This window comes from Cetorhinus maximus, chromosome 5 (genome assembly GCF_964194155.1).
Source record: "Cetorhinus maximus chromosome 5, sCetMax3.hap1.1, whole genome shotgun sequence".
NCBI lineage: Eukaryota > Metazoa > Chordata > Chondrichthyes > Lamniformes > Cetorhinidae > Cetorhinus > Cetorhinus maximus.
This window is the reverse complement of record NC_135883.1, coordinates 40,327,708-40,352,967: the sequence shown is the minus strand read 5'-3', so window position 1 is coordinate 40,352,967 and position 25,260 is coordinate 40,327,708. Positions and strand designations below refer to the sequence as shown.

At 42.4% G+C, this 25,260-nt stretch overlaps 1 protein-coding gene across 15 annotated transcripts in view; it reads left to right on the top strand.

Annotated features, from left to right (window-relative positions):
• The first annotated feature begins 414 nt into the window (after positions 1-414).
• The window catches only part of dst (dystonin), a 568,493-nt gene continuing 543,647 nt past the window's right edge, over positions 415-25,260 (top strand). For 6 of the 15 annotated variants that reach the window (XM_078541812.1, XM_078541821.1, XM_078541818.1 and 3 more), the window contains exons 1-2: positions 415-497; positions 834-1,041. In XM_078541812.1, coding sequence (XP_078397938.1) covers positions 495-497; positions 834-1,041 — 211 coding nt within the window. In that variant the 5' untranslated portion in view covers positions 415-494. Of the gene's footprint in view, positions 498-833; positions 1,042-2,258; positions 2,440-25,260 lie in introns of those variants that run through there. The other 9 variants (XM_078541814.1, XM_078541815.1, XM_078541817.1 and 6 more) reach the window with 7 other exon arrangements.

The window sequence follows — 25,260 nt, the reverse complement described above, 5'->3', positions numbered from 1 at the left end:
TGGGATGTGACGAGAAAGGGGATTTTCGCAATGTACCAGGAGGCCAGAGCATCCCTTATAAATAATAATGATGTGTGTCTCAACGTTTGGATAAACAAAAGGCATTATTGTGTGGTTTAGAGAGGGAAGAAAGAAATTAGAAGAGGCTAGCAAGTCACCGAATGATGCACTGAACCCGAAGTCCCCTATAGCCGGAACTGCGGCTTGATAAAGCGGCTGCTGGCTTCATTTGACCAGCGCGGAGCTTCATCTGAATGTACCACGGGATGATTTGAGAGCACTCACCTCGTCAGCCTGCATACTCTAGGGAGGGTTTGCAAGCAGCACCTGGTGCTCAGAAAGGCGTCGGAGACAGAAGCGGAGTACCACTGCTTGGGCGTGATCCTTTTTTTTCCCTGTGTGCACAATGGAAATAATATAACTATTTAAAAACAACCAGAAATCTGCATCATCAACAAAAGAAATATTGGTGAAGGAATCGCTTCCTGCGAACCATGGTAAGTCTATGCTAGCCCTGATGGGGGAGACAAATACAGTTTGTTGTCGGCAGAAAACCCACCTAATGTTCATGGTTTTTGTGTGTGTTGGTCGATAATAAGAAATCAGTCATGTGTTTTGGAACCTTTATAAAAGTGAAAGTCTATTAATTAGAGAGGAAAATAAAGATTATAGGTGAATGGTTGACGCCAGATTTTTTAAGATGTGTTGAAATCATATGTCCTACTCATCACTTGCGGGCCAGTAGACGTCTGTGTCTGTGTGTGTGTTTCATTTGATCTTTTGTCTGTCTGCCTTCCCCCATCCCCCGCCCCCCCCCCTCTTTCTCTGTACAGAGTGTCGGGAGCAGCTCTCGCCCCTGTTCCATGTCTTCTGCCGATTACTCAGACGAAGAGGATGATTCTGGTCAGAGATCAGGAACTGTCTCGCCAGCTCCCGGTGACACGCTGCCGTGGAACCTGCCGAAACACGAGAGGTCCAAGAGAAAAATTCACGGAGGTTCGGTGCTGGACCCGGCAGAGAGAGCAGTTCTCAGGATAGCCGGTGAGGTTTTCTTCATGATTTATCATTTTAAAATCTGGAACGCCCTGCACCGTGCACATTGAGGACTCTTATTGTTATGCATTAGAGCCGCAGGACTCTACAAGGTGGACGCCTTCTACTCGCTATTTCCTTTTTAGCTGAAAGCTATCATTTGTTCTATTGAATTGGAGCGATGATTTAATTGAGAGCGGCGTGTGAGGCCGACAAGCATTGCATTATAGTTTTACTTTCATTTTATTCCCATTAGCAATCACACCAAGTTATCTGATTATAATGATTATGTACCGATTTGGTCTGATTGATACGAGTTCATCCCTTCTGCATTGATATTTACATCGCATCCACTACCGACGCTATATTATGCACTAAGAAAATACTAGAATACAATATACTAATGCACTGTAACATTATGACATAAATTAAGAACTACTTGAGTTTGTTGCAATGTGATGAATTCCCTTCCACAGATTGTGCCTTAAGAGTTAATTGTTCTGATACCTTTCTTTCCCGAATAACGAACCAGGTGTCCAACCTTCATCCAGTTAGTCATAAACCGAGGTGTACGTGTAACTGTTATGCACCCATCATAGTTGCAAGCTATAATGTTGGATTTAATTTATAAATCGGACCATTTTGAAAACCAGTTTTTAGCATTTTTGCTCCATTCTAATATATTTCCATGTAAATGCCTTTTTAATGTAAACGTGCGTTGGTCAAGACTTTTATGTGATGGAATTACTCCATTCCTCTCCCTGCATCCTCAGACAATACCGAACACTGCAGTTTATTATGCACAAGAAGAGATCCCACGCCATCTTTTGCAGTCGGTTTAACCAATACCATTGAAAGCAATGTACTTCAAACATTTCTGGTCGGTGATGTGTGTGGGGAGGGGAGGGGTGGTTGTGGGGGTCAGTCTGGATCAGAGTTCAGGCTGGGGTGTCTGTGGGTCAGGACTGAGGGGGCGGGGGAGGAAGAGAAGTGAGGCAGTGATTTGCAGTCGGTCGCTGTAGGTTGTGTTTTTAAAGGGAGAGGAAGCAAGGGGGAAGCACTGACCAGAGCCGGCGTCCATGGCTTCTCTCTCTCTCTCTCTCTGCCAACCCAGTTGGGAGGGAGGGGATTCATGCGAAAGGATAAGGGCAGGGCTAACTCGAGCTATTGGTGCTGCCAATTCAGGGGCGGTCCTTCAGACAGCTCGCCCCCGGCGCCTGGCTCTGCCAAGTTCCCAGCCCTGTGTGTGTGTGTCAGACCTTCTCTCCAAGTTAAAGGAGAGCTGGAGACCGCTCCTTCCAGCACCCATGGCCGGCTACACCCCGGGTTTCACACCCGCTGCTTACTATTACGCCGATGAACTGGAGTATCTGCAGGCTTATGAGGACGTCCTGGAACGGTACAAAGGTAAATCCGCTTTAACTGGGCTTTAAGCTAACGGTTTCGCCTCTCTCTCTCTCTCCCTTTTCTTTTGGCCCGTGTATTGTCCCAAATGATTGGACCGTAATAACGACTAAATGAAGTGTTTTGTCAGCACTGCAGTCGATTTTTTCCCCTGGTTGATCCATACACTGATGCACAGATTTTTTTTATGAGGATGTGCAGTGTGTGAGCAGAAATATAAATCCAGAGACAGATTTATTTATTTTCACAGTCCTCCTGCCTACTGATGCCTGCGTGGATTTTTACTAGCTTTTTAATATATAAGCTTCTATAAATAATAACAAACATCATGTGTCCCAATTTGGCCAGACCTTACCGCCCCCCCCCCCACTTTCAAATCAGATTAGTTTGAGAGATGTGCCCATCCATTACTTGGCCTGTGATGTGTAACACTTGAGGCTCTTATTGATAGCAGTCAAATGGCCTTAACACTGCTTGTCTGATGTGACACACATGCTGTAAATGAATTGTATACCAGCAGCCAGGGATCTCAAACTGCTGCATTTTGTGAGTGTGTTCATCTTCCAAAGAAACTGGAATTGTTCTGCGAGGTGATGATTCTGCTTAGTCATTGGATCAATTCTGAAGATAGCTGAGGACGAAATGACTTGACTTTTTTTTTCAACAGGGAATTAAATCTGCCAAGCAGTTATGAAGAAATGAGGATACCTTTGTCCCTTAGTGCAGTGAAGTGCTACCCAGTGCAGATCAGGGAACAATTGAGGCAGTATTGTAACTGCATTGGCAGATTGATGACAACAATATAGAATAGAATCTTGCAGCAATGATGGAGGCTATTCGGCTCATCATGCTTGTGCTGGCTTTTTGAAAGAATTATCCAATGAGCCCCACTCCCACATTCTTTCCCCGGAGCCTAACAGTTTTCTCCCCTTCAAGTGTTAATCCAGTTTCCTGTTTGAAAGCTGCTATTGAATCTGTTTCCACTGCCCTTTCACACAGTGCATTATAGATCGTAACAATTGCTGCATTTATTTAAAAAAAAAGTCTTGCATTGCCTTTGGTTCTTGATGAATTTTTTTGGAATTAAACAAATATCATTTTTGTGCGATGCTTGTTTATTTATTTCTGGATGATGTATAAGAATGGATGCAGCATGTTCATTAGTAACAGAATCTCATCCTGTCGACAAGTAACATTTGAACTGTCGGCTTTAATTGACAGAGGAGTATTGTTTTACACTGGGAACAGTCCTATGATTTGTTTTTGTAGCACACTCCATGGATTGTTGTGGAGCAGGAGGCGATTTCTTCTTTCTCTTTCTTCCTTCCCTCTCTCTACCACACCCTTTTCCACTGAAGCTGCTGACTCGTGCAGGGTCCAGTGGTACTCTGACCGACAGGTCTCTGGTATCTAGACCAAATGCTCATTCTGTATAAGCATAGCTTTGGCTGTAAGGTGTTATGGCTGTCCCCGATTGTATCCTGCACTGGTGCTTGTGCACAGATCAGGGTCACTGGTGATCAGGGATTCGAACTTCCACGTCCTTTCCAAGGCAGGGTTCACTTATCCCACCCATTTTAGATTTATTTCCTTAGCATTTTATTTCCCTGGCATTACCTTGGCACCCAGGGTAATGCTCTGGGGACCCGGATTCAAATCCCACCACGGCAGATGGTGAAATTTGAATTCAATGAAAAAAAAATCTGGAATTAAAGGTCTGATGATGACCAGGAAACTATTGTCAATTGTTGTAAAAACCCATCTGGTTCACTAATGTCCTTTAGGGAAGGAAATCTGCCATCCTTACCTGGTCTGGCCTACACGTGACTCCAGACCCACAGCAATGTGGTTGACTCTTAAATGCCCTCTGAACAAGGGCAATTAGGGATGGGCAATAAATGTTAGCCAAACCAGCAATGCCCACATCTCATGAACGAATATTAAAAAAAACTATTATACAGCTATTTGGTATCTCTACTCATTGAGCCTTCTGAGGAGTGTTAAGTAAAATTTCCATGTAAGAAACTGATGAATGGTTCTGTTCTTTTTGTCAAAGTTGATATATTGTGTTTAATAAATAAAGTTAATATCACTGACCTCTGATTTGGGATGCATTGTGAATATCTTTTTTATCCTTTACCCAAGCTGTAGTTCACCTGTAGTTCCTCATACCTCCTTATGTAGATTGGTGCCAATTTTTGTTTGATAACACTCCTGTGAAGTGCCTTGGGATGCTTTACTATGTTAAAGGTGCTATATAAATGGAAGTTGTTGTAGATTAGTCTGAACCTGGCAGTGTTGCACAGTATTGGCATTGTCTGTTGTGGGCGTGTTCACTATTTTAATCCATGTTTTAAACAGGATTAAACTGTAAATGAATAAAATTAGATCTCATCTCAGCTGTTGCATAATGTAACTAGTAGATAGTCAGCTGTGAAAGTAGCAGTTGCTGCACTCGCCAAGGGACCAGAATCATATGATGCATCAGTAGTGGAATCTTGGCTCTTTGTTCTGATGCACTCATATCACAATAAATCTGGTCCTAAAGTGCCTTTTCCTCCAGAGTTCCAAGAGTTGTCTTTCCTCTTCATGCTTCATTGAATTTGATGTTGCTTTTAAACTTGAATTTTCTGAAATGTTCAAACTGGTGCTATTCAATTCAGCTTGTCTACAGGTATCCCACAGTCCATTTATATCCCATATTAGGTGAATTAGTAGGCAACTGTTTAGATTATCTGGGACAAAGCATAAAAAGCTTTCTGTATCTCTTTTCTTGTTTCTGTATAATGCTTATCCCTCGTGATGGATTAACACTGCTCACCAACATTTTGGGACTTAATGCCTGCAACTGTTGCACAACTTTATTTAAAGATACCTGTTACATCTACTGTTAACTGTTTTGATCATTTTTGAGGGTTAATAGACCATCTATTCTGTCCCATGCAGCATTTTCCAATGTTAAAGTATCATTGAACTTTTTTATGCAGCAAATGGTAATGACCTGAAACTCACTGCCCACGAGGGTGGTGGATGCGGAAACAATCAATTATTTCAAAAGGAAATTGGATGGGTACTTGACGAAATAAATCTGCAGAGCTACGGGGACGAAGCAGGGGATTGGGACTGACTGCATTGCTCTGTGGGGAGCTGGCATGGACTCGATGGGTTGAATGGCCTCCTCCTGTGCTGTAAATGTCTCTATGACTCTAACTTTGAGGTATTCCTCATAAAACTGATATTCTACAGTAACTAATTTTGTGAATCTGAGTTATCCTTGTTTTTACCAAACATTATATGAAATTAACAATGTGTTCTGAAAAATGGTAATGCAGATTCTGTGAGCAGCCTCTGTTTACAGTTTGCTATAAGTAGACTTCACTTCGAATTTTAGTATAGGATACAAGCTCTGTCAGACTTGGAAATTTTGATGAACCATTTTGCTCCCAAATTTATACAAGTTCCAAAAGCAGTCTTAATTTTGTGTATTACACTTGCATTAAGTGGCAACTAATTTCCTGCAAAACTTTACACTGTTCAATCAATTGATATGATGACAAAGTATTCCATGTTGGCTTATCTTATTGTCCATCCAAAATACAATCTGCACCAGTAATAATAACGTAGCCAATGTGAGTGATGGTGTGGTTTCAATAAAAGGCAATATTTACCTTCCTGGATGCCCCATTTCCACATTACAGGGCAAGCTTTGAGGAATTGATTCTTTGTTAAAATTATCCATGATTTAGAATGTTTAGCATGCCAGTTGTATGGCTGAAATTGGCTTCTGCTTTGGGGCAACCTTTCCTGAAGCTCTCCTCTTTGGTTCCCCAATGTACTCTTTGCATACAGTAATATGGAGTGCTAGTTGGCAGTTGGTTTAATGTGCTGACTCCTAATGTTCATTTCCATCACCTTGCAATCTTTATGTTTTGTTTTATCTACACAATTCATCTGCAGTGACCAGGCAGCCTGGAGACTTCCCTTGGTGTGCCCCTCTATAGCCTGTGGCTGAGAGGTACTTGTGAAATGTCAGGAACAGTGGCCTGCTCCATACAGGACTATGATAGTGTGTCGTAGCTGTGTTGGAATGTTGGAATAGTGATGTAGTGTTGCTGGACTTCAGCCCACACATTTCCATTTAGGATTGTGTTTCAGTTATTGCCACTGTCAGTTTATGCTGGGGGCAAGTTAAAGCTTTAAAGACACTCTGGTTTTAATAGCCGCTGTCCACCCCTGCCTCAGCTCATTTGCTGCTGAAATCCACATCCATGCCTTGGTTACTTCCAGACTGTACTATTCTGATGCCCTCCTGGTCAGCCTCCAGCCTCCCCATCCTCTGTGAACTCGAGCTCCACCAAAACTCTCTTACCTGTATTTTAACTGTGTTCACCATCATTTCTGTGCTCACTGCCCTACAATGACTCCAGCTCTGTCAATGTCACAAGTTTTGAAATTCTGATCTACTGTGTTCAAATCCCTCCACATCCTTGCCCCTCTCCTATTTCTGTAACCCTCTGATCTCCCTGTGCTCCTCCAGTTTTGGCCTTTTGCACATGCCCAATTTTCATTGCTCTAACATCGGAGATTGTGCCTTCAGCTGCCAAGGCCTTAAGCTATGGAATTCCCTCCCTGAAACCTCTTTGCTTGTCATTCCTTTTATGTTTCTTCTTTAAAAGCTACCTCTTGGATCACACTTTTGGTCTCCTATCCTTAATATCTTCTAATGTGGCTCAATGCCAAATTTTGTCTGATAACACTCCAGCGAAGTGTCTTGGGATGATTTCCTATGTTGAAGGTACTATATACTTACAAGTTAGTTCTTGTTATCCATGTGAGATCATTTGCTTGCATCCAATTCTATGAGGTAACTAACTTTAAGAGTCTTGTGATTCTATTTGGGTGGAGCTGACTTTAAAGTAACCAGTGTATTTAAAAATAATTCCCATGGAATAAGTATAAGTTTCCCATTGATCACTTGCTCACTTTTAATTAATCCTGTTTTAAAGTCTGAAAGCAGATTGAATGTCTAAATACATTAATGTGTTACTTCTTGTTTATTTGTGGTCAGGGGTAAAATGACTGCCTTTAGTCCAAAGATTATGCGTTTTCTGAGTTAGTGCCACTGAATAAATTTTATCATGAGGCTGAAACAGCTAAAATTCCTTAAAAGCTTTTTAAATGTCACATATGAATCCACCGCCTTTTGTGGCAGCATGATTGGAATTTTTCATTAGACTAGCTCTATAATGAGCTCTATTTAGAGGCACCTTCCTACAGTCTCCCGCCTCCAATGCAGGCTTGAAGTGAAAGCTGTCCCAGTAAATTGAAATGTATGACTTTACTACATGGGAACTTGCTGAAAAGCAAGGGTCAAACCAGAGAACACTGAATTTATTTGTTCTGGGATGTTCCATGATGTAATACGTTTTATGCACTCTTCCTCTACTTTTCTCTCTCACCCTTTTCCCCGTGGTGTCAGCGGATAGCACACTTGCCTCTGGAGTTAGAAGGTCATGGGTTCTACTCCCATTCCAGAGATGCTGACACTCCAGTGCAGTACTGAGGGAGTGCTGCACCATCAGATGTCCCTTCTTTCAGATTATATGTTAAACCAAGGCTTTGTCAGCTCTCCAATCCCATGGCATTATTTTAAGATCAGGAGAGTTCTCCAGAGTATCCTGGCTGATACTTATCCCCTCACCGGTGTTACTAAAAATAAACATGTGAATTGGTCATTGTTGTTGGGGCCTTGCTGTGCACGAGATGCTGCTTTGTTTCTTGCATTGTAACAATGACTACAGTTCAAAAGTGCTTCATTAGCTGTAAAGTGCTTTGGGACATCCTGAAGTTGTGGAAGGCATGGTATAAATGCAGGACCTTTTTCTCTTAAATCTTTTTAAATCTTCCAGCACAATAAATTTATTACCTCACATTTAGCCAGCAGAAACTAAATGACCAAACATTGTCTTTATATTCAATTTTTTATGTTCCACAACAAACGTGTGCAAACCACTTTGTGGAGTCGCTTGCTCCTACTATATGTAGGTTAAAGAAAAGGCATTTGCAAAATTTAGACAGTGGGACAGTAACTGTTTCGGGACATCAAATGTCTGCCTTTACCTGGTGTGATGCTCACTCATGTCCTTGAGTTCATGTGCCTATACCCTCCTGCTAACTACTTTCTACCTTATCAGTCAAATCTGATCGATTTAACTTCCCGCCTTCTTCTCCCACACCAATTGGTTAGAATAATCCCTAGCTTGCTCATTCAGTGCTCTTCCCAAGTCTTTGTTGCTGTTGGATTTAAGTACAGCTCACTGGTTGGACTGGTCTGCTTTATTCAGAAAGTGCTGCCATTTATTTATAAAAGTAAGATTGTTTTCACACTAAGTTGCCAGACATATTTGTATTGGTCATTCTCCTCCAATCTAATAATCAGATGCATTTTTAAATGGACTTTTAATCTGCTTTGAATTGAATCAATATCTCCCTCAAACCGACTTTCAGAAAAAGATGGACTGAGGCAGGGGTGGAGATTGGAATGGATAAACTTGGTGGTGGAGCGGGTATGAGGTTGGGGACTTAGCTTGGACTCAAATAGAATACTGATATTTGTAAATAGCCAGTGTCCAGTTAAGATAGTATCTGTGGAGGTGAATCAAATCCATGACAGAGGTACGGAGTTTGCGATGGATTCATTGGGAAGACCAAAACAATTATTCACTCTTTAACTGGTTGGAATTGTGGCTCATCCAGAACTGGAAATTGAACAAGCAGCCTGATAACACATGCAGTGGAGGGATTGAGAAAGTGGATGGAGTGATAGAGTTGGATGACGTCCGTGTTAATGTGGAACCTGACCCCCGTATCAGTGGATGATGTCACTCTAGGGTAGCATATAGATGAGGAAGGGGAAAACAAATAGTATGGGGATGGGAGGAAGAATTACAATGGTTGGATAAGTAACGGTGGATTAAAATGAGGGCTCTCCATTGACCTTGACAATAGAGGTGGGAGGTGTGGTCAATGGGGCAAAAGCTGCAGATAGATCAAGGACTTGGAGCAATAGTGCACAACAGTTGTAGAGGATGTCAGGTGGAAGCCTTACTGGAGAGATTAAACACCAAGTTGTGGGAAGAGAAAGAAAGATTTGGGAGGTGACAGTACATTCAAGGATATTGTAACAGGAAGGGAGGTTGGTGCTGGGTGAGAATTTACAAAGGTGGAAAGTTTGAGGGTTGGTTCCTCCTGGAGAGGGGCGATGAATGGTGGCTTTGAAAGGGATGGAGACAGAAATAGAGGAGAGGAAATATTTACAATGTCATCCCTTATGAAAGCCAGGAGGGGAAGTTAGGTGGTCAGCAGTATAGTGGGAATAGGGCCAAAGAAGCAGGACCTCATTGAAAAATTGAGCTGGGTGTGGATGGAGATAGGAGAAGAATTGGAATATGATGCAAGTTTGAAGTTCAGATATAGATAAGTTGAGTGAGTGGGCAACATCTGGCAGATGGAGCATAATGTGGGAAAATGTGAAGTTGTTCACTTTGGCAGGAAGAATAAAAAAGCAGAGTATTACTTAAATGGAGAACGATAACAGAATTCCGAGGTGCTGAGGGATGTAGGTGTTCTCGTGCATGAGTCACAAAAAGTTAGTAATCAGGTACAGCAAGTAATTAAGAAGGTTAATGGAATGCTATCCTTTATAACGAAGGAAATTGAACAAAAAAATAAGGATGTTATGCTTCAGTTATACAGGGTATTGGTGAGATCACATCTCAAGCGCTATGTGCAGTTTTGGTCTCCTTACTTAAGGAAGGATGTAACTGCCTTGGAGGTGGTTCAGAGGAAATTTACTAGATTGATACCTGGAATGAGCATATACTCATGATGAAAGGTTAGACAGACTGGGCTTGTTTCTGCTGGAGTTTAGAAGAGTGAGGGGTGATTTGATTGAAGTAGCTAAGATCGTGAATGGTATTGACAAGGTGGACATGGAAAGGATGTTTCCTTATGTGGGTCAGTTCAGAACTAAGGGGCACTGTTTTAAAACTAAGGGTTGCACTTATAGGACAGAGATGAGGAGAATTTTTTTCTCTGAGGGCTGTGCAACTTTGGAACTCTCTGCCTCAGAAGGCGGTGGAGGCGGGGTCACTTGAGTATTTTTAAGGCAGAGGTAGATAGATTCTTGTTAGGCAAGGGAATCAAAGGCCATCGGGGTAGGTGGAAATGTGGAACTCAACACAAACAGAATAGCCATGATCTTATGAATGGTGGTGCAGGCTCAAGGGCTGAATGGCCTACTTCTGCTCCCATTTTATATGTTTGTATGTAAAGCTTTGGCAGGAGTTAATGATCTGGGAAGTTTTGCTTGGTTGACAAAGGTAAGTGTTGTGCCAGAGGCAGCTGAATGGATGATCTCAATCTTCATGACAAAAAAAAAGTTTTTGAGCTCCTAGCAGTTGTTACTGGTGACGCTGGAGTGGGCAGGTGAGACGGGTTTCAGAGAATGACTGGACATCCTGTTGGATCTTTGTAGACTTGTTCTTTTACAAGCCAGTATTTTCCAATGTTCTAGCACAAAGTTGTTCAACCCCAAGGCTAGTGTGATCTGTATATTCTAGTCTTCTGAGTTTGGAAGTCCAGACAACAGATGACCAATTTTGTTTATATATTTTTTTGGCCCTGGAGATTTTAAAAAGGCCTTATTTATTAGCACTGTTGCCTCACTTTCAGATAAATTGCATCTGAATATCAAGGTTTCTTCATACTGAGATTATGTGCAAATAATTGTTACGATTGATTTTGTGAGGACTCTAGAGTCTCTGAGCAGATTTTGGAAAGATGTAAAAGCAATAGGGTTGTTGTGGTGAGTGATTTTAACTTTCCCTATATTGACTGGGAATCACTTAGTGCTAGGGGTTTGGATGGTGCAGAATTTGTAAGGTGCATCCAGGAGGGCTTCCTGAGACAATATGTAGATAGTCCAACTAGGTAAGGGGCAATACTGGACCTGGTATTAGGGAATGAACCCAGCCAGGTGGTCGAAGTTTCAGTAGGGGAGCATTTTGGGAAAAGTGACCATAATTCAGTAAGTTTCAAGATACGTGGATAAGGATAACAGGAGTCCTCGGGTTAAGGCGCTTAATTGGGGGAAGGCTAATTATAACAATATTAGGCAGGAACTGAGGAATCTAGACTGGAGGCGGATGTTTGAGGGCAAATCAACAACTGACATGTGGGGGGCTTTCAAACGTCAGTTGATAAGAATTCAGGACCGGCATGTTCCTGCTAGGATGAAGGATAAGCATGGCAAGTTTCAGGAACCTTGGATAATGAAGGATATTGTGAGATTAGTCAAAAAGAAAGGGGAAACATTCGTAAGGGCTAGAAGGCTGGGAACAGATGAAGCCCGTGGAGAATATAGAGAAAGTAGGAAGAAACTTAAGCAAGGAGCCAGGAGGGCTAAAAGGGGTCATGAAAAGTCACTGGCAACCAGGATTAAGGAAAATCCCAAGGCCTTTTATACATATGTAAAAAGCAAGAGGATAGCCAGGGAAAGGGTAGGCCCACTCAGGTACAGAGGTGGGAATCTGTGTGTGGAGCCAAAAGAAATGGGAGAGATACTAAATGAATACTTCTCATCAGTATTCACCAAAGAGAAGGACTTAGCGGTCGATTTGTCTAGGGAAGAGTGTGTAGACAGCCTGGATCATGTTGAGATCAAAAAAGAGGAGGTGTTAGGTGTCTTGAAGAAAATCAAGGTGGATAAGTCCCCAGGGCCAGATGGGATCTACCCCAGATCTACTGAGGGAGGCAAGGGAGGAGATTGCTGGGGCCTTGACAGAAATCTTTGTATCCTCACTGGCTACGGGTGAGGTCCCAGAGGACTGGAGAATGGCCAATGTTGTTCCATTGTTTAAGAAGGGTAGCAGGGATAATCCAGGAAATTACAGGCCGGTGAGCCTTACGTCAGTGGTAGGGAAATTATTGGAGAAGATTCTTCGTGACAGGATTTACTACCATTTGGAAGCAAATGGGCGTATTAGTGAGAGGCAGCATGGTTTTGTGAAGGGGAGGTCGTGTCTCACTAACTTGATCGAGTTTTTCAAGGAAGTGACAAAGATGATCGACGATGGAAGGGCAGTGGATGTTATATACATGGATTTCAGTAAGGCCTTTGACAAGGTCCCTCATGGCAGACTGGTACAGAAGGTAAAGTCACAAGGGATCAGAGGTGAGCTGGCAAGATGGATACAGAATTGGATTGGTCATAGAAGACAGAGGGTAGCAGTGGAAGGGTGCTTTTCTGAATGGAGAGCTGTGACTAGTGGAGTTCCGCAGGGATCAGTGCTGGGACCTTTGCTGTTTGTAGTATACATAAATGATTTGGAGGAAAATGTAACTGGGCTAATTAGTAAGTTTGCAGATGACACTAAGGTTGGAGGAGTTGCAGATAGCGAAGATGATTGTCAAAGAATACAACGGGATATAGATCGGTTGGAGACTTGGGTGGAGAAATGGCAGATGGCGTTTAATCCGGACAAATGTGAGGTAATGCATTTTGGAAGGTCTTATACAGGCAGGAATTAAACAGTAAATGGCAGAACCCTAAGTGCATTGACGGGCAGAGGGATCTGGGCGTACAGGTCCACAGGTCACTGAAAGTGACAACGCAGGTGGATAAGGTAGTCAGGAAGGCATATGGCATGCTTGCCTTCATTGGCAGGGGTATTGAGTATAAAAGCAGGGAAGTCATGATGCAGCTGTATAGAACCTTGGTTAGGTCACACTTGGAATATTGTGTGCAATTCTGGTCGCCACATTACCAGAAGGATATGGAGGCATTGGAGAGGGTGCAGAGGAGGTTTACCAGGATGCTGCCTGGTCTGGAGGTTATTAACTATGAGGAGAGGTTGGAGAAACTCGGATTGTTCTCACTAGAGCGATGGAGATTGAGGGGCGAATTGATATAAGTTTACAAAATTATGAGTGGCATGGACAGAGTAGATAGTCAGAAGCTTTTTCCCAGGGTGGAAGAGTCAATTACTAGGGGACATAGATTTAAGGTGAGAGGAGAAAACTATAGAGGAGATGTGCGGGGCAAGTTTTTTACGCAGAGGGTAGTGAGTGTCTGGAATTCGCTGCCAGAGGAGGTGGTGGAAGCAGGTACGATAGTGGTGTTTAAGAGGCAGCTTGACAAATACATGAATAGGATGGGAATAGAGGGATATGGACCCTGGAAGTGCAAAATGTTTTAGTTGACGGGCAATATGATCAGCGCAGGCTTGGAGGGCCGAAGGGCCTGTTCCTGTGCTGTACTTTTCTTTGTTCTTTGTTCATACAGTGTGACCAGAGAGGACAAGAGTTTGGGACCTGCTCAGTTCACGCAAGTTCAATCCAAGATGTCACAATATTTCACTTTATATGTCCCATTAGTCTGAGTTGTTTGAAATTCCTTGCCCATAAAGGGTGCCAGTTGATTCTTTAAAATGTTATGGAAGCACAAGTGCATGTATGCGTTGGTGGTCTGCAATTTAAATATTTCCCTGTGATTACCAATGTACAGAATTTTAATGTGCAGGCACACTTTTTGCACACTGACTTGCTGTGTGTTCTGAAATCTAACATATTGCATAGAGGTAGGGGGCAGCTGTTATTACTCTGCTCCCTCAATCTTAATAAGCCCTCTAGAGTATTGTGATTATTTTTCCATTTCCTACAGATGCCTCACAAGAGATGGCCAACTGCTGTGTAATGGTTCACAAAAAGTGCTCCCAACACACTGCCCAAACTTATTTAAGTAGTGTTTGTACTATTTACTGTAGAGCTTGTGTTTCTGTGTGACTTTTGATTTGTTCCTCGCCTTTTTAATTGCATCCCTTTTTTCCTTGCTACCATTACTTTTTTGTTTCTTTTCTCACTGTTCTCTCCCTCTCCTTTTTCTTGCCTGTAGACTCATTTCCACCCCCTCATTCTTTTTCTCTCTCATGGTTTTCTTTTTTTCATGGTTGCTCTCTCTTTCTCGTGCTCTCTCTATCTTGTTCTTGCGTTTTTGTCTTCTCTTCTATTTATCAGTGCTAGAGTGGTCATTATTTCTATTCTTTGTTCCTTTGCTTCAAAAATACTAATGAACAGAAATACATTGGGGTAGTGGTTACACAAATAATATCACCACAAATCAGGCCATGTCGACTGATCTGTGCAGAAGATCGGGGAATTTTAAACATAAGTGAGGTAAACCTAAAACTATGTGTACTTATGTTTCCAATACTTTTCCGCTGGCTCACGATTTAGATTGCCTGTTGACACCCAAAGTGGAAACTCTAGCCCTACTACTTTATGCATCTTCATTGTTTTGAAGCAAAGAATTGTAGCACAGCTTCCTAATCTAATTTGTTCTTTGCCAAGATCCTTCAGCGGTGGCAATCTCTGCCTTCCTTAGCCAATTATTTCTTTGACAATCTATGGCTGGTTAAAATCCAAGGTTTTCTTTCACTGGCTCCGTTCCCTGCCTTTTTCACCTTCTCGTTTCACCTGTGGTAGTATCCTGCACAATGAAGTTGGTAACCAAACCCATTTTATTATTGACAAATAAATCACTACCAAATATGATGTAACATAAACCAATTTAATACCATTTACTGGGTGGTGCACAAAAAAAGGTTGTTTATAGAGGTGTGGGGTTTCATTGTTTCTGAGTGACATGTATACTTACTGCACTCAAATGGACTTGGTTACATACACAAAAAGCCATTTATTCATCTACTTCCCCGCCTTTTTAAAATAAACCCCTGTCTTTTCTATTTAATAATTCTATTATTTAGCAGCGATTGTTTACTTGTGTTGAATTTTAATCCTTATCTCCACCCTCCCTCCTTCCCAAGTCTTTTTAGTGTTTCAAAGACCTTGCATTTCCACAACACCTTTCACAACCTCAAGATATCCCAAAGCACTTAACAGCCAATGAAGTACCTTTGAAGTGTACTCACTAATGTAGGAATCCTAATAGCCAATTTGTGCACAGCAGCAATGTGATAATGTTTTAGTGTGTGCGTTTTTTATTTTGGTGATGTTGATTAGTGTTTAATATTGGCCGGGATGCAGGGAAATCTCCCCTACTGTTCTTTTTTTTTGCAATGATGCCATTTGCAGCTTGGAGGGCCTAGGTTTAATGTTTTACCTGAAAGTACCGCACTGGGGTGTCGGCCTAGATTTTGTGCTCAAGTATCTGGACTGGGTCTTGAACCCACAACCTGCTGGCTCTGAGGTCTGAATGCTACCCATTGACTCATGGCTGATAACTATTTGTTTTTTGGTTTCTTTCTGTCACCTTCTTGGGGCACGAGCTCATGCCAATTTTTCCAGTGATGCTGATGACAGCGACCCTCAAAAAGCTGTTCATCAGGCATAAGCCTCAGTGGTGACAGTCAGCAGGATATTCAGCTGTGGAGGCCACCATGCCCTGGCTGACGTGCCTGTATTTTCCAGCACGGGCCACTAGATAGTAATCTGGAATGGAAGCTGCCACTGACTAATCCTATCCCTAGTCTGGAGGTGCTGAGACCCATTTTAACAACCTAACCTCGGCTACTGTTGAGAGCAACTACCATGGTATAAATGGAAAATCCCACAGATGAAACCTTGTGTCTGTGAGGTTTCTGAGTAAATTTTTTTTTAATGAATCCTGATCTGAAAGAATTGATAGGAAAATTGATTGATAGCACTTTGTTTTGTTCTGTGCAAGACAATAAAGGTATTTTACTCAATTGTATCATCTGTATAGCTGTATCCAGCTATCGATTGAGGAAGTTGGATTTTGACTTCTTAAATATTTGATAGGAAGCATAAGGGTTTTACTAATTCAAGTTGTCACACAATTAAAATCTCATCTTTGAAGATTCTTTCTAACTATTCTTTACTCACTTCTTGGCACACCTCTCTTCATCTAAACCTATCAATATATCTTTCTATTCCTTTTTCCCTCATGTAGTTATCTAACTTCCCCTTAAATGCATCCGTGGTATTCACCTCAACTACTCCTTCTGGCAGCGAGATCCATGTTCTTACCACTCAGTACAAGAATAGTAAAATCAAAATGGAGATGTGTGGGTTAGAAGTTTCAACTGCTATGTAGGGCCAGATATCTGAACAGTAATTTGGAATCCCATCACAACTTTGTCAAGTTAGTTGAAGTCCTCTTTATGTTTGTTAACCTGTCTTTTTCTTCTGTATTGCAGTGTTTGGGGTGTAGTTATCTCAAGAGCCCTCGCAAAGCTTTCAAACATTATTTATCTAGTCCATGATGCTTGTTTATTAAATACAAACCCTTTCAGATATATCTCTCATGAAGGTTTGCTCTTTATGTGGCATGAACCATGACCGTAACCGAAGGCTATAGGCCAATTTTGCAAGGAGTGAATGTCGATCCTTGGTTTACACCCCTCAGGTGAAATTGATTTACACCAGCACGAAATGGGCTTGTTTCAGATCTGCAGCTGATTATTTTTTTACATTATGTTCCATCTTCTTTCCTTTTGTTTCACCTTATTTCCTTTGAAGATCACAGAATGATGGTTCAAACTCTTTTTGAAGCTTTGTTACCTTGTCTTATTATTCCTTTATACTTGGATTGAAAATAAAAATCTTTGCAGTCTTTTCCGACTCAGGAGAAAATAAAAACTGGTGCGGCTGGAGCAGCATAACTAGACATTTCCTCTCCCTCTCTTCTCTTCTTTCACCCTCCTCTGCTTGTATCCTTGTAATGTCCTGGGAGAGGCAAATGTCCAGACAAAAAACCCAAGGCCAATAAAATGGGAAAAAACTGCTCTAAAATTTCTCTCTTAGCCCTTCAGGTGCTGGAGACCAGTCCAAGATCACATGGACCAAACAATTTAAGAAGATCGACAGTCATTGGACCTGTGATCATGAGTCATATTTGCAAAACTTGTGCCTGTGTAACTGATCCCTTGAGGTGAAAAGTGGAATGTGAAAGTTTTTATAATGGCTGAGTGCTTAACTTCCTTGGTAACTGATCGTTGCTATTAAATTTTCACACGTGGAGCACATTTGTCTCTATTGTGTGAAGGCATTCCACTAAAATGCGAATTGCCAACATTAGAGGAAGAATTGCTCACTATATTTGGGGTGCTTGCAGATCATTTCTCCATGTTAGCTTCAGCCGTACATGAATACTCATCAAGGGACAAATGATTTGTGAAGAAATTCCCTTCATTTCAATAACCTGGCGGGGTGAGGGGTGGAATTAATATGATACATGCTTGATGCTAATGGATGTGGTGTTTTCAATAGTAAGGTGCACCTAAAATATTTCAGTAATGAATATCACTGGTTGCCTTGGCTTGCCGGATATCTTTTCCAGGTTTTTAAGACATGATCTGGTTTCATATATAGATTAGAAAATAATGTACTGTCGCTTTTTCTTCCTACTTCGATTCCAATTTTTGACTTTCACTGCATTGCATACGTAGACAATATGTATCAAATGACCTCTTCCACTGAGTGTTCCCTTATCCAGTATAAATCTTAAACAGACTCAATCAATAACAGTACTGTTCTGTGAATGTGTGTGGAAAGCTAAGTGTGTCTGTGTGTGTGTGTGTGTGGCTCTCTACAGAGTCTGGCACAAGGCAACAATCAATAGTTGTAGCTATTTGTACGCATCCTTTGGGTGGGTTGCTGAAGATCTATTCGACCCTAACATTCTACATTTCAGTCTTGGAAACTTGCAGGTATGTGTAAGTGGGGGATTTGTTTGTTGGGAATGTCTTCTCCCAGGATACTTCCTAGAATTTGAGCTACTTTAGACTTGGGACATATATCATAGAAACAGACTATATGGCCCAGCAGGTTTATAATCAGTGTTTCTGCTCCATGAGTCGCCACCCACCCATCTTCATCTCACTTCCTCTCTATAACCTTCTATTCCTTTCATGCTTATCTAGTTTCCCCTTAAATGCAACAATTCAATTTGCCTCAGCTACTCCTTGTGATAGCATGTTCCAAGTTCGCAACACTCTGTGGGTAGAGAAGTTTCTTCTGAATTCCCTGTTGGCCAAATTGGTGAGGATCTTGTATTGATGGCCTGTTGTATAGGATTTTGTCTATGTGGTTGCAGGTGGGCATTTCTGACAGCCCAAGAGATGCTTTAGGAATCTTGGATCAGGAAAAGATAATTAGCTGCAAAAAGGAAAACAGCTTCCAGGTGGTAACATGTTCTGGAAGAGTTCCAAGAGCAGGGTCACTGTGTGAAGCTCTTGCCGATGGTGTTATGTGCAGAGTGTTTGGAGCATAATATGTTATGAGACTTATGAGACTCCTGGTGGCCTTAAATTGAATGAAAGAAGAACAAGCTTTCACAATGATTTTTGCATCCTCTGGACTTCCCAAAGCACTTCACTGCTAATTAGCTACTTTTGAAGTGTAGTTACTGTTGTGATATAGGAAACACAGCAGCCAAATTGTGCACAGCAAGCTTCCACAAACAGCAGCATAATGACCAGATAATTAGCTTGTGATGTTGGTGGAGGGATAAAAATTGACTAGATCACCTGGGAGAACTCCCCTCAACTTGTTTAGAATAGTGTTGCAGGGTCTTTTTATGTCCACCTAAAAGGGAAGATGGGACCTCAGTTTAACGTTTGCATTGAAGGCGGCACTGTAGACATCGGAGTATTCCCTCAATGTTGCACAGAAGTGTCAGCCTAGATTTTTGTGCTCAACTCTCTGCAGTGGGGCTTGAACCCATGACCTTCTGACTACATGACACAAGTGCTGCTCACTGAGCTATGGCTGATGCCATTAGCAAGAAAAGCGAGGTGATGTTTTTGTCGTGAGCCTGGATGGTGCTGACAACTAACCATTTGTCTATTGTCATGGAACGTGGAGTCTTGCAGGGGGTAGGTCATGCTTGGTGTTTACTGATGTGCGGACCTACAAACTGCATTGCATCCAAGAGCACAAGGTGGAGATTGCCGTCTTCACCCTCATGTAGCTGCAGTTATGATGATCCCCATGGAGATCAACAAACTAAAAGTATTTACCTAGCGACCCTCCCAAACAGAAAACCAATGGACAAGATTTCACTTCTTATACTTTAACAATCAAAGTCAAATCAACCAATTAAACCTGAATTAACAGGCAAATTGTGGTCAATATAAACTATAAATTACACATTAAATAGATACAGCAAAGATCTCATGGAGTTACTGAGCAGTCCACTTGGCATCAGGCAAAGCATGGCTGTGCAGCATAGACAGTAGGTAGACCCGCAGTGCACTGTAAGGGGCGGTCACAGTAAGAGGAGGGGGTGACTATTGGCTATTAATCAGTAGGTGAACCTATTGAGAGTGGCTGCAAACCCTGGACTCATCACACTATTCTACCGCTGCATAGTTGCTGGCTTTATTGGGGAGAGAAGTTGATGAGGATGGTTACTTGAGTTGAGTACTCAGGGGAATTCCCACTTGTTTATCTAGTTGTTACTAGTTGCTGCAGATCTGATGTTACCACTAAGCCAAAGAGCTGAATATGGATTTATAAATGAAGAACATTTCCAACCCTTACAGTGCAGTGTTGCACCGAATGTTTGTCAGCCTCTGACTAAATTATTGATTTGGTGCTTTCTGAGCATGGAGATAATTCTTCACCATGGATGTCCAATCCCTCTACACCTCCATCCCCCACCAGGATGGTCTGAGGGCCCTTAGCTTCTTCCTTGAACAGAGGCCCCAACAATCCCCATCCACCACTACTCTCCTCCGTCTGGCTGAACTTGTTCTCACACTGAACAATTTCTCCTTTAACTCCTCTCACTTCCTCCAAATAAAAGGTGTGGCTATGGGTACCCGCATGGGCCCCAGCTATGCCTGTCTCTTTATGGGGTATGTGGAACATTCCTTGTTCCAGTCCTACTCCGGCCCCCTCCCACAACTCTTTCTCCGGTACATCGATGATTACTTCGGTGCTGCTTCATGCTCTTGTCGGGACCTGGAAAAATTTATTAATTTTGCTTCCAATCTCCACCCCTCCATCATTTTCACATGGTCCATCTCTGACACTTCTCTTCCCTTCCTTGACCTCTCTGTCTCAATTTCTGATGATAGACTGTCCACCAATATCCATTACAAGCCTACCGACTCCCACAGCTACCTCGACTACAGCTCCTCACACCCCACTTCCTGTAAAGACTCCATCCCATTCTCTCAGTTCCTTCGCCTCCGTCGCATCTGTTCTGATGACGCTACCTTCAAAAACAGCTCCTCTGACATGTCCTCCTTCTTCCTTAACTGAGGTTTTCCATCCACGGTCGTTGACAGGGCCCTCAACCGTGTCTGGCCCATATCCCGCGCATCCTCCCTCACGCCTTCTCCTCCTTCCCAGAAACATGATAGGGTCCCCCTTGTCCTCACTTATCACCCCACCATCCTCCGCATTCAAAGGATCATCCTCCGCCATTTCCATCAACTCCAGCATGATGCCACCACCAAACACATCTTCCCTTCACCCCCCCTGACGGCATTCCGTAGGGATCGTTCCCTCCGGGACACCCTGGTCCACTCCTCCATCACCCCCTACTCCTCAACCCCCACTTATGGCACCTCCCCATGCCCACGCAGAAGATGCAACACCTGCCCCTTCACTTCCTCTCTCCTCACCGTCCAAGGGCCCAAACACTCCTTTCAAGTGAAGCAGCATTTCACTTGCATTTCCCCTAACTTAGTCTACTGCATTCGTTGCTCCCAATGCGGTCTCCTCTACATTGGAGAGACCAAACGCAAACTGGGCGACCGTTTTGCGGAACACCTGCGGTCTGTCCGCAAGAAAGACCCAAACCTCCCTGTCGCTTGCCATTTTAACACTCCACCCTGTTCTCTTGCCCACATGTCTGTCCTTGGCTTGCTGCATTGTTCCAGTGAAGCCCAATGCAAACTGGAGGAACAGCACCTCATCTTCCGACTAGGCACTTTACAGCCTTCCGGGCTGAATATTGAATTCAACAACTTTAGATCTTAAACTCCCCCTCCCCCCATCCCCACCCCGTTCCCCCCCCTTTTTTTCAATAATTTACATAGATTCTTCTTTCCCCACCTATTTCCATTATTTTTAAATCTAAAACTAAAACCTTGTTAGTCTTTTCCACCCCACCCCCACTAGAGCTGTACTTTGAATGTCCTGTCTTCCATTCTTAATTAGCACTTTTCTTAGACAAATATCACCACCTTCAACACCTCTTTGATCCTTTTGTCTGTGACATCTTTTGATTATCTGCTCCTATCACGGCTTGCTTATCTCCACAATCACCACACCCTCAACTTCTCTCTTTCTCTTCCCCCCCCCCCCCCCCCCCCCCACCTTAAACCAGCTTATATTTCTCCTTTCTCCTAACTATGCTTCAGTTCTGCCGAAGGGCCATGAAGGCTCGAAACGTTAACTGATTTCTTCTCCACCGATGCTGCCAGACCTGCTGAGTTTTTCCAGGTAATTCTGTTTTTGTTTTGGATTTCCAGCATCCGCAGTAGCTTTTAGCTTTTTGTTTTTATCTCTGAGATAATTTTCCCACTGTCCAAATGATTTTGTGTATCTTGGTGAGTTTGGCCCTCACCTTAGTCAGAAGTTTGTGGTTTTAAATCCCACTCCACAGACTTGAGTGCACAATTCAGATGTGAGTCGCCAATGTAGTACTGAGGGAATGCTGCATTGTTGTAGGTGCCAGCTCCCTGATGAGACTGGAAACTCAGGCCTTGTCTGCCCCTTCAGGTAGGCATAAAGGATCCATGGCACAATTTTGAAGAGTTAGTGAGTTCTTCCAGGCTTTGGTTAATACTTATCCCTCAGCTAACATCACAAAAACAGATTATCTGGTTATTATCACATTGCTTACAGCAAGGTCCCACCAACAGCAAGTTGACTGCCACATTTCCTATACGCCAAAAGTGACTTTTTATTCAGGGGATGTGGTTGTTGCTGGCAAGGTCAGCATTTATTTATTTCCCATCCCTGACGGCCCTTGAGGTTGTGGCAACGGTAAGCTGCAATCTCGAACCACGTGGTGTAGATGCATCCACATTGCTGTTAGGGAGGGACTTCCAGGGTTTTGATTCAGTAACAGAGAAGGAACTATGACCAATTTTCCAGGTGTGACTTCCAGACGAACTTGCAGGTCGTGATGCACCTATGTTCTCCTGGGTGGCAGAGGCTGCAAGTTTGGGAGGTGCTGCGGAAGAAGCTCAAAGATTGTCCATAAAGCAACACAGGATGTCCTGAAGTCATGAAAGACTGTGTAAATCCAAGTTTATGGATGGTGTAATCCTATTGAAGAAATTTAGAAATTTATTTTGGCCCAGCTTTTGCAGTCAGCAGTGGAGCAGGGCTGGTGGCCACTGACCTCCAAGAAAGTCTCACTGGGGGATTGAGCAATCTCTGGCTAGAACATTAACTCTCTTGAAGTGTTCTTTAATTGTGTGGAGCTGCAGTGATGTCATCAAAGCTGTTTAAGCAGCCAATCATAATAAAAAATTGTCACAGACAGCCAACCAGGAAGTGAAAAGCACTAATAAATTATTTTTGAAACAAGGTCAAGTAACCTTTATCCATATATATGAAAACCGAAAACATCCAAAAACCACACTTTTGTTTTTGAGCTTCATCAACCTTTAGCACGGGAAGTCTAGTTGTTAGCCTGCACTGTTTACCTTATGATTTTTTTCGTGTGGTGAACATGTCAGAAAGAAACTTTTTCAGCTACCCTGTATTTATTATTCAGTGATGCATCTTACTTTTCTAACCATTTTATTTACTTTAGACAGTAGCTAGCCTAGGCTTAGGCCATTGCAATGTAAATTTATATGCGGTATTCAAAAACCGAGATTAGCTGAAATCCAAAATGCAATCGGCCCCGAAGGTTTCAAATAAAGGATACTCGACCTATATTTGCATAGAGGAAAATAAAGATTGGTGCATTTGCATATGTGGAACTGGAAGTTAAAATATCAAGAACAAACTAAAACAAAATTAATTCTTTAAAAGATCTAGTATTAAAAAAATTGTAACTAACCATAACTGAGACATTTAACAATGTTCCACAAATATAAAATTATTTTTTCTGTGACAGATCAGTTGTTCAGCAGTAGTTGGGTTTTTAAAAACCCAAATACACCTCATTGAACAAGGCTTAAGTTTACATGGGGTTTCTAACAGTGTTAAGAGAGTGGAAAGGGGGAATTTTCACCATATCAACTGATTTTGCTGCTGGCAGTGGAGGGTGGCACGCCACAAAGCTGTGAATGAAAGTCTGCAAATTTAGGATTTCCCTTTTAATCTGCGCCCTGTGTTAAATCCAAAATGTTGTGGTCAGTTTCAGAGGGTTAATGATGGCGAATGCTGACAGCTCACTATCAAAAACCCTGCAAATTCTGGGCCACTAAAAATCCAGCAGTCCACTTACTTCCTCAGAGCATTGTGGATTTAATCTGAATTAAATGTTCTGGTTAACTTGATGCTGCAGTGTCACGGTGAATGTTGTTACTTGCTCCATGTACAGAGGGACCTCATTGTAATTCCTTTGTCTGACTTGTTGTGCTGTCTGCAGTGTTTAAAATTCCATGGAGAGGAATGATCAGTGTGAAAGGCCTCCCGATAAACACACTATCATAAGTCTTTTGCTTAACCAAAAAAATGTTGGATTTGATGTACGACTAGTTCTATTTATGTCATCGAAAACCCTTGCAGTGAAATCATCTAACTCGACCTTCTTTCTCACGATTACTTAGAAACACACCTACCCACCCATATCGTTCAGAGACAAGGTGGGGTTTCCTCCCACCAGATAATAAACAAAACATTGTAGTCTGGCCTGAATATGTTGGAAAACTTTGTGAGGATAGTTCATCTGCACTGCATTTGTGTGGGTTTGATTCAGGGTAGAAGATGACTCCTTCGGCTTTGTTGGTCCTTGTCGTTACCGAGACTTGAGTAAAAACAGATCCTAAACTGCATACGTCTAGTCCCTGTGAAACGGTCTTGACTTTATGGGACTCCCCAATATTACTGCTATGTGCTTTCTGTCTCTACTTTAATACTCAGATTGATTGACTGAAAAGACACATCAGCTTCCACCTGTGACCTATCAATGTCAACCCTCAGATGCACTGGTGTCAAAATCTCAATAATAAAAGCATTTCTATAATATCTAGAAATAGTAAAACATCAAGGCAGCCCTATCAAACTAAATTTGAGTGAGCCACACAAGGTGATACAGTGTTAGGACAGATTAACAGAAGTTTGATCAAAAGGGTAATTTTTTTAAGGAGTGTCTTAAAAGAGGAGAGAAGTTTGGGAAGGAATTTGAGCTTTGGGCCTCGACAGCTGAAGGCATGGCCAACAGTGATCGAGTGATTAAAAATTGGGGATATGCAAGAGGCCATAATCAGAGCATAGAGATCTGAGGCTTGTAGGCTTGCAAGAGGTTAGAGAAATGCAGGGGCAAGGCCATGAAAGGATTTGAAAACCAGGGTGAGAACTTTAAAATTGAGGCATTGCCAGGCTGGAAGCCTGCGTAGGGCGGTGAGCACTGGTGATGGGTGAATTGGGCTCGGTGCGAGTTAGGAAATGGGTGAAAGAGGCTGTTACCAATACCGTTCCATGCTTTTGGGAACATGGTATTTGCTCTCACCAATACCTTTTTTTAACAGTGTCTTTGCTTTCCCCAGTTTCATGGTTTTTCTTAATGGGAATGGAATTCTTTTTACCAAGAATTGTTGTACCCAACCATTTACGCGCAGATTTGCATGCCCTTTGAAGTTGAGA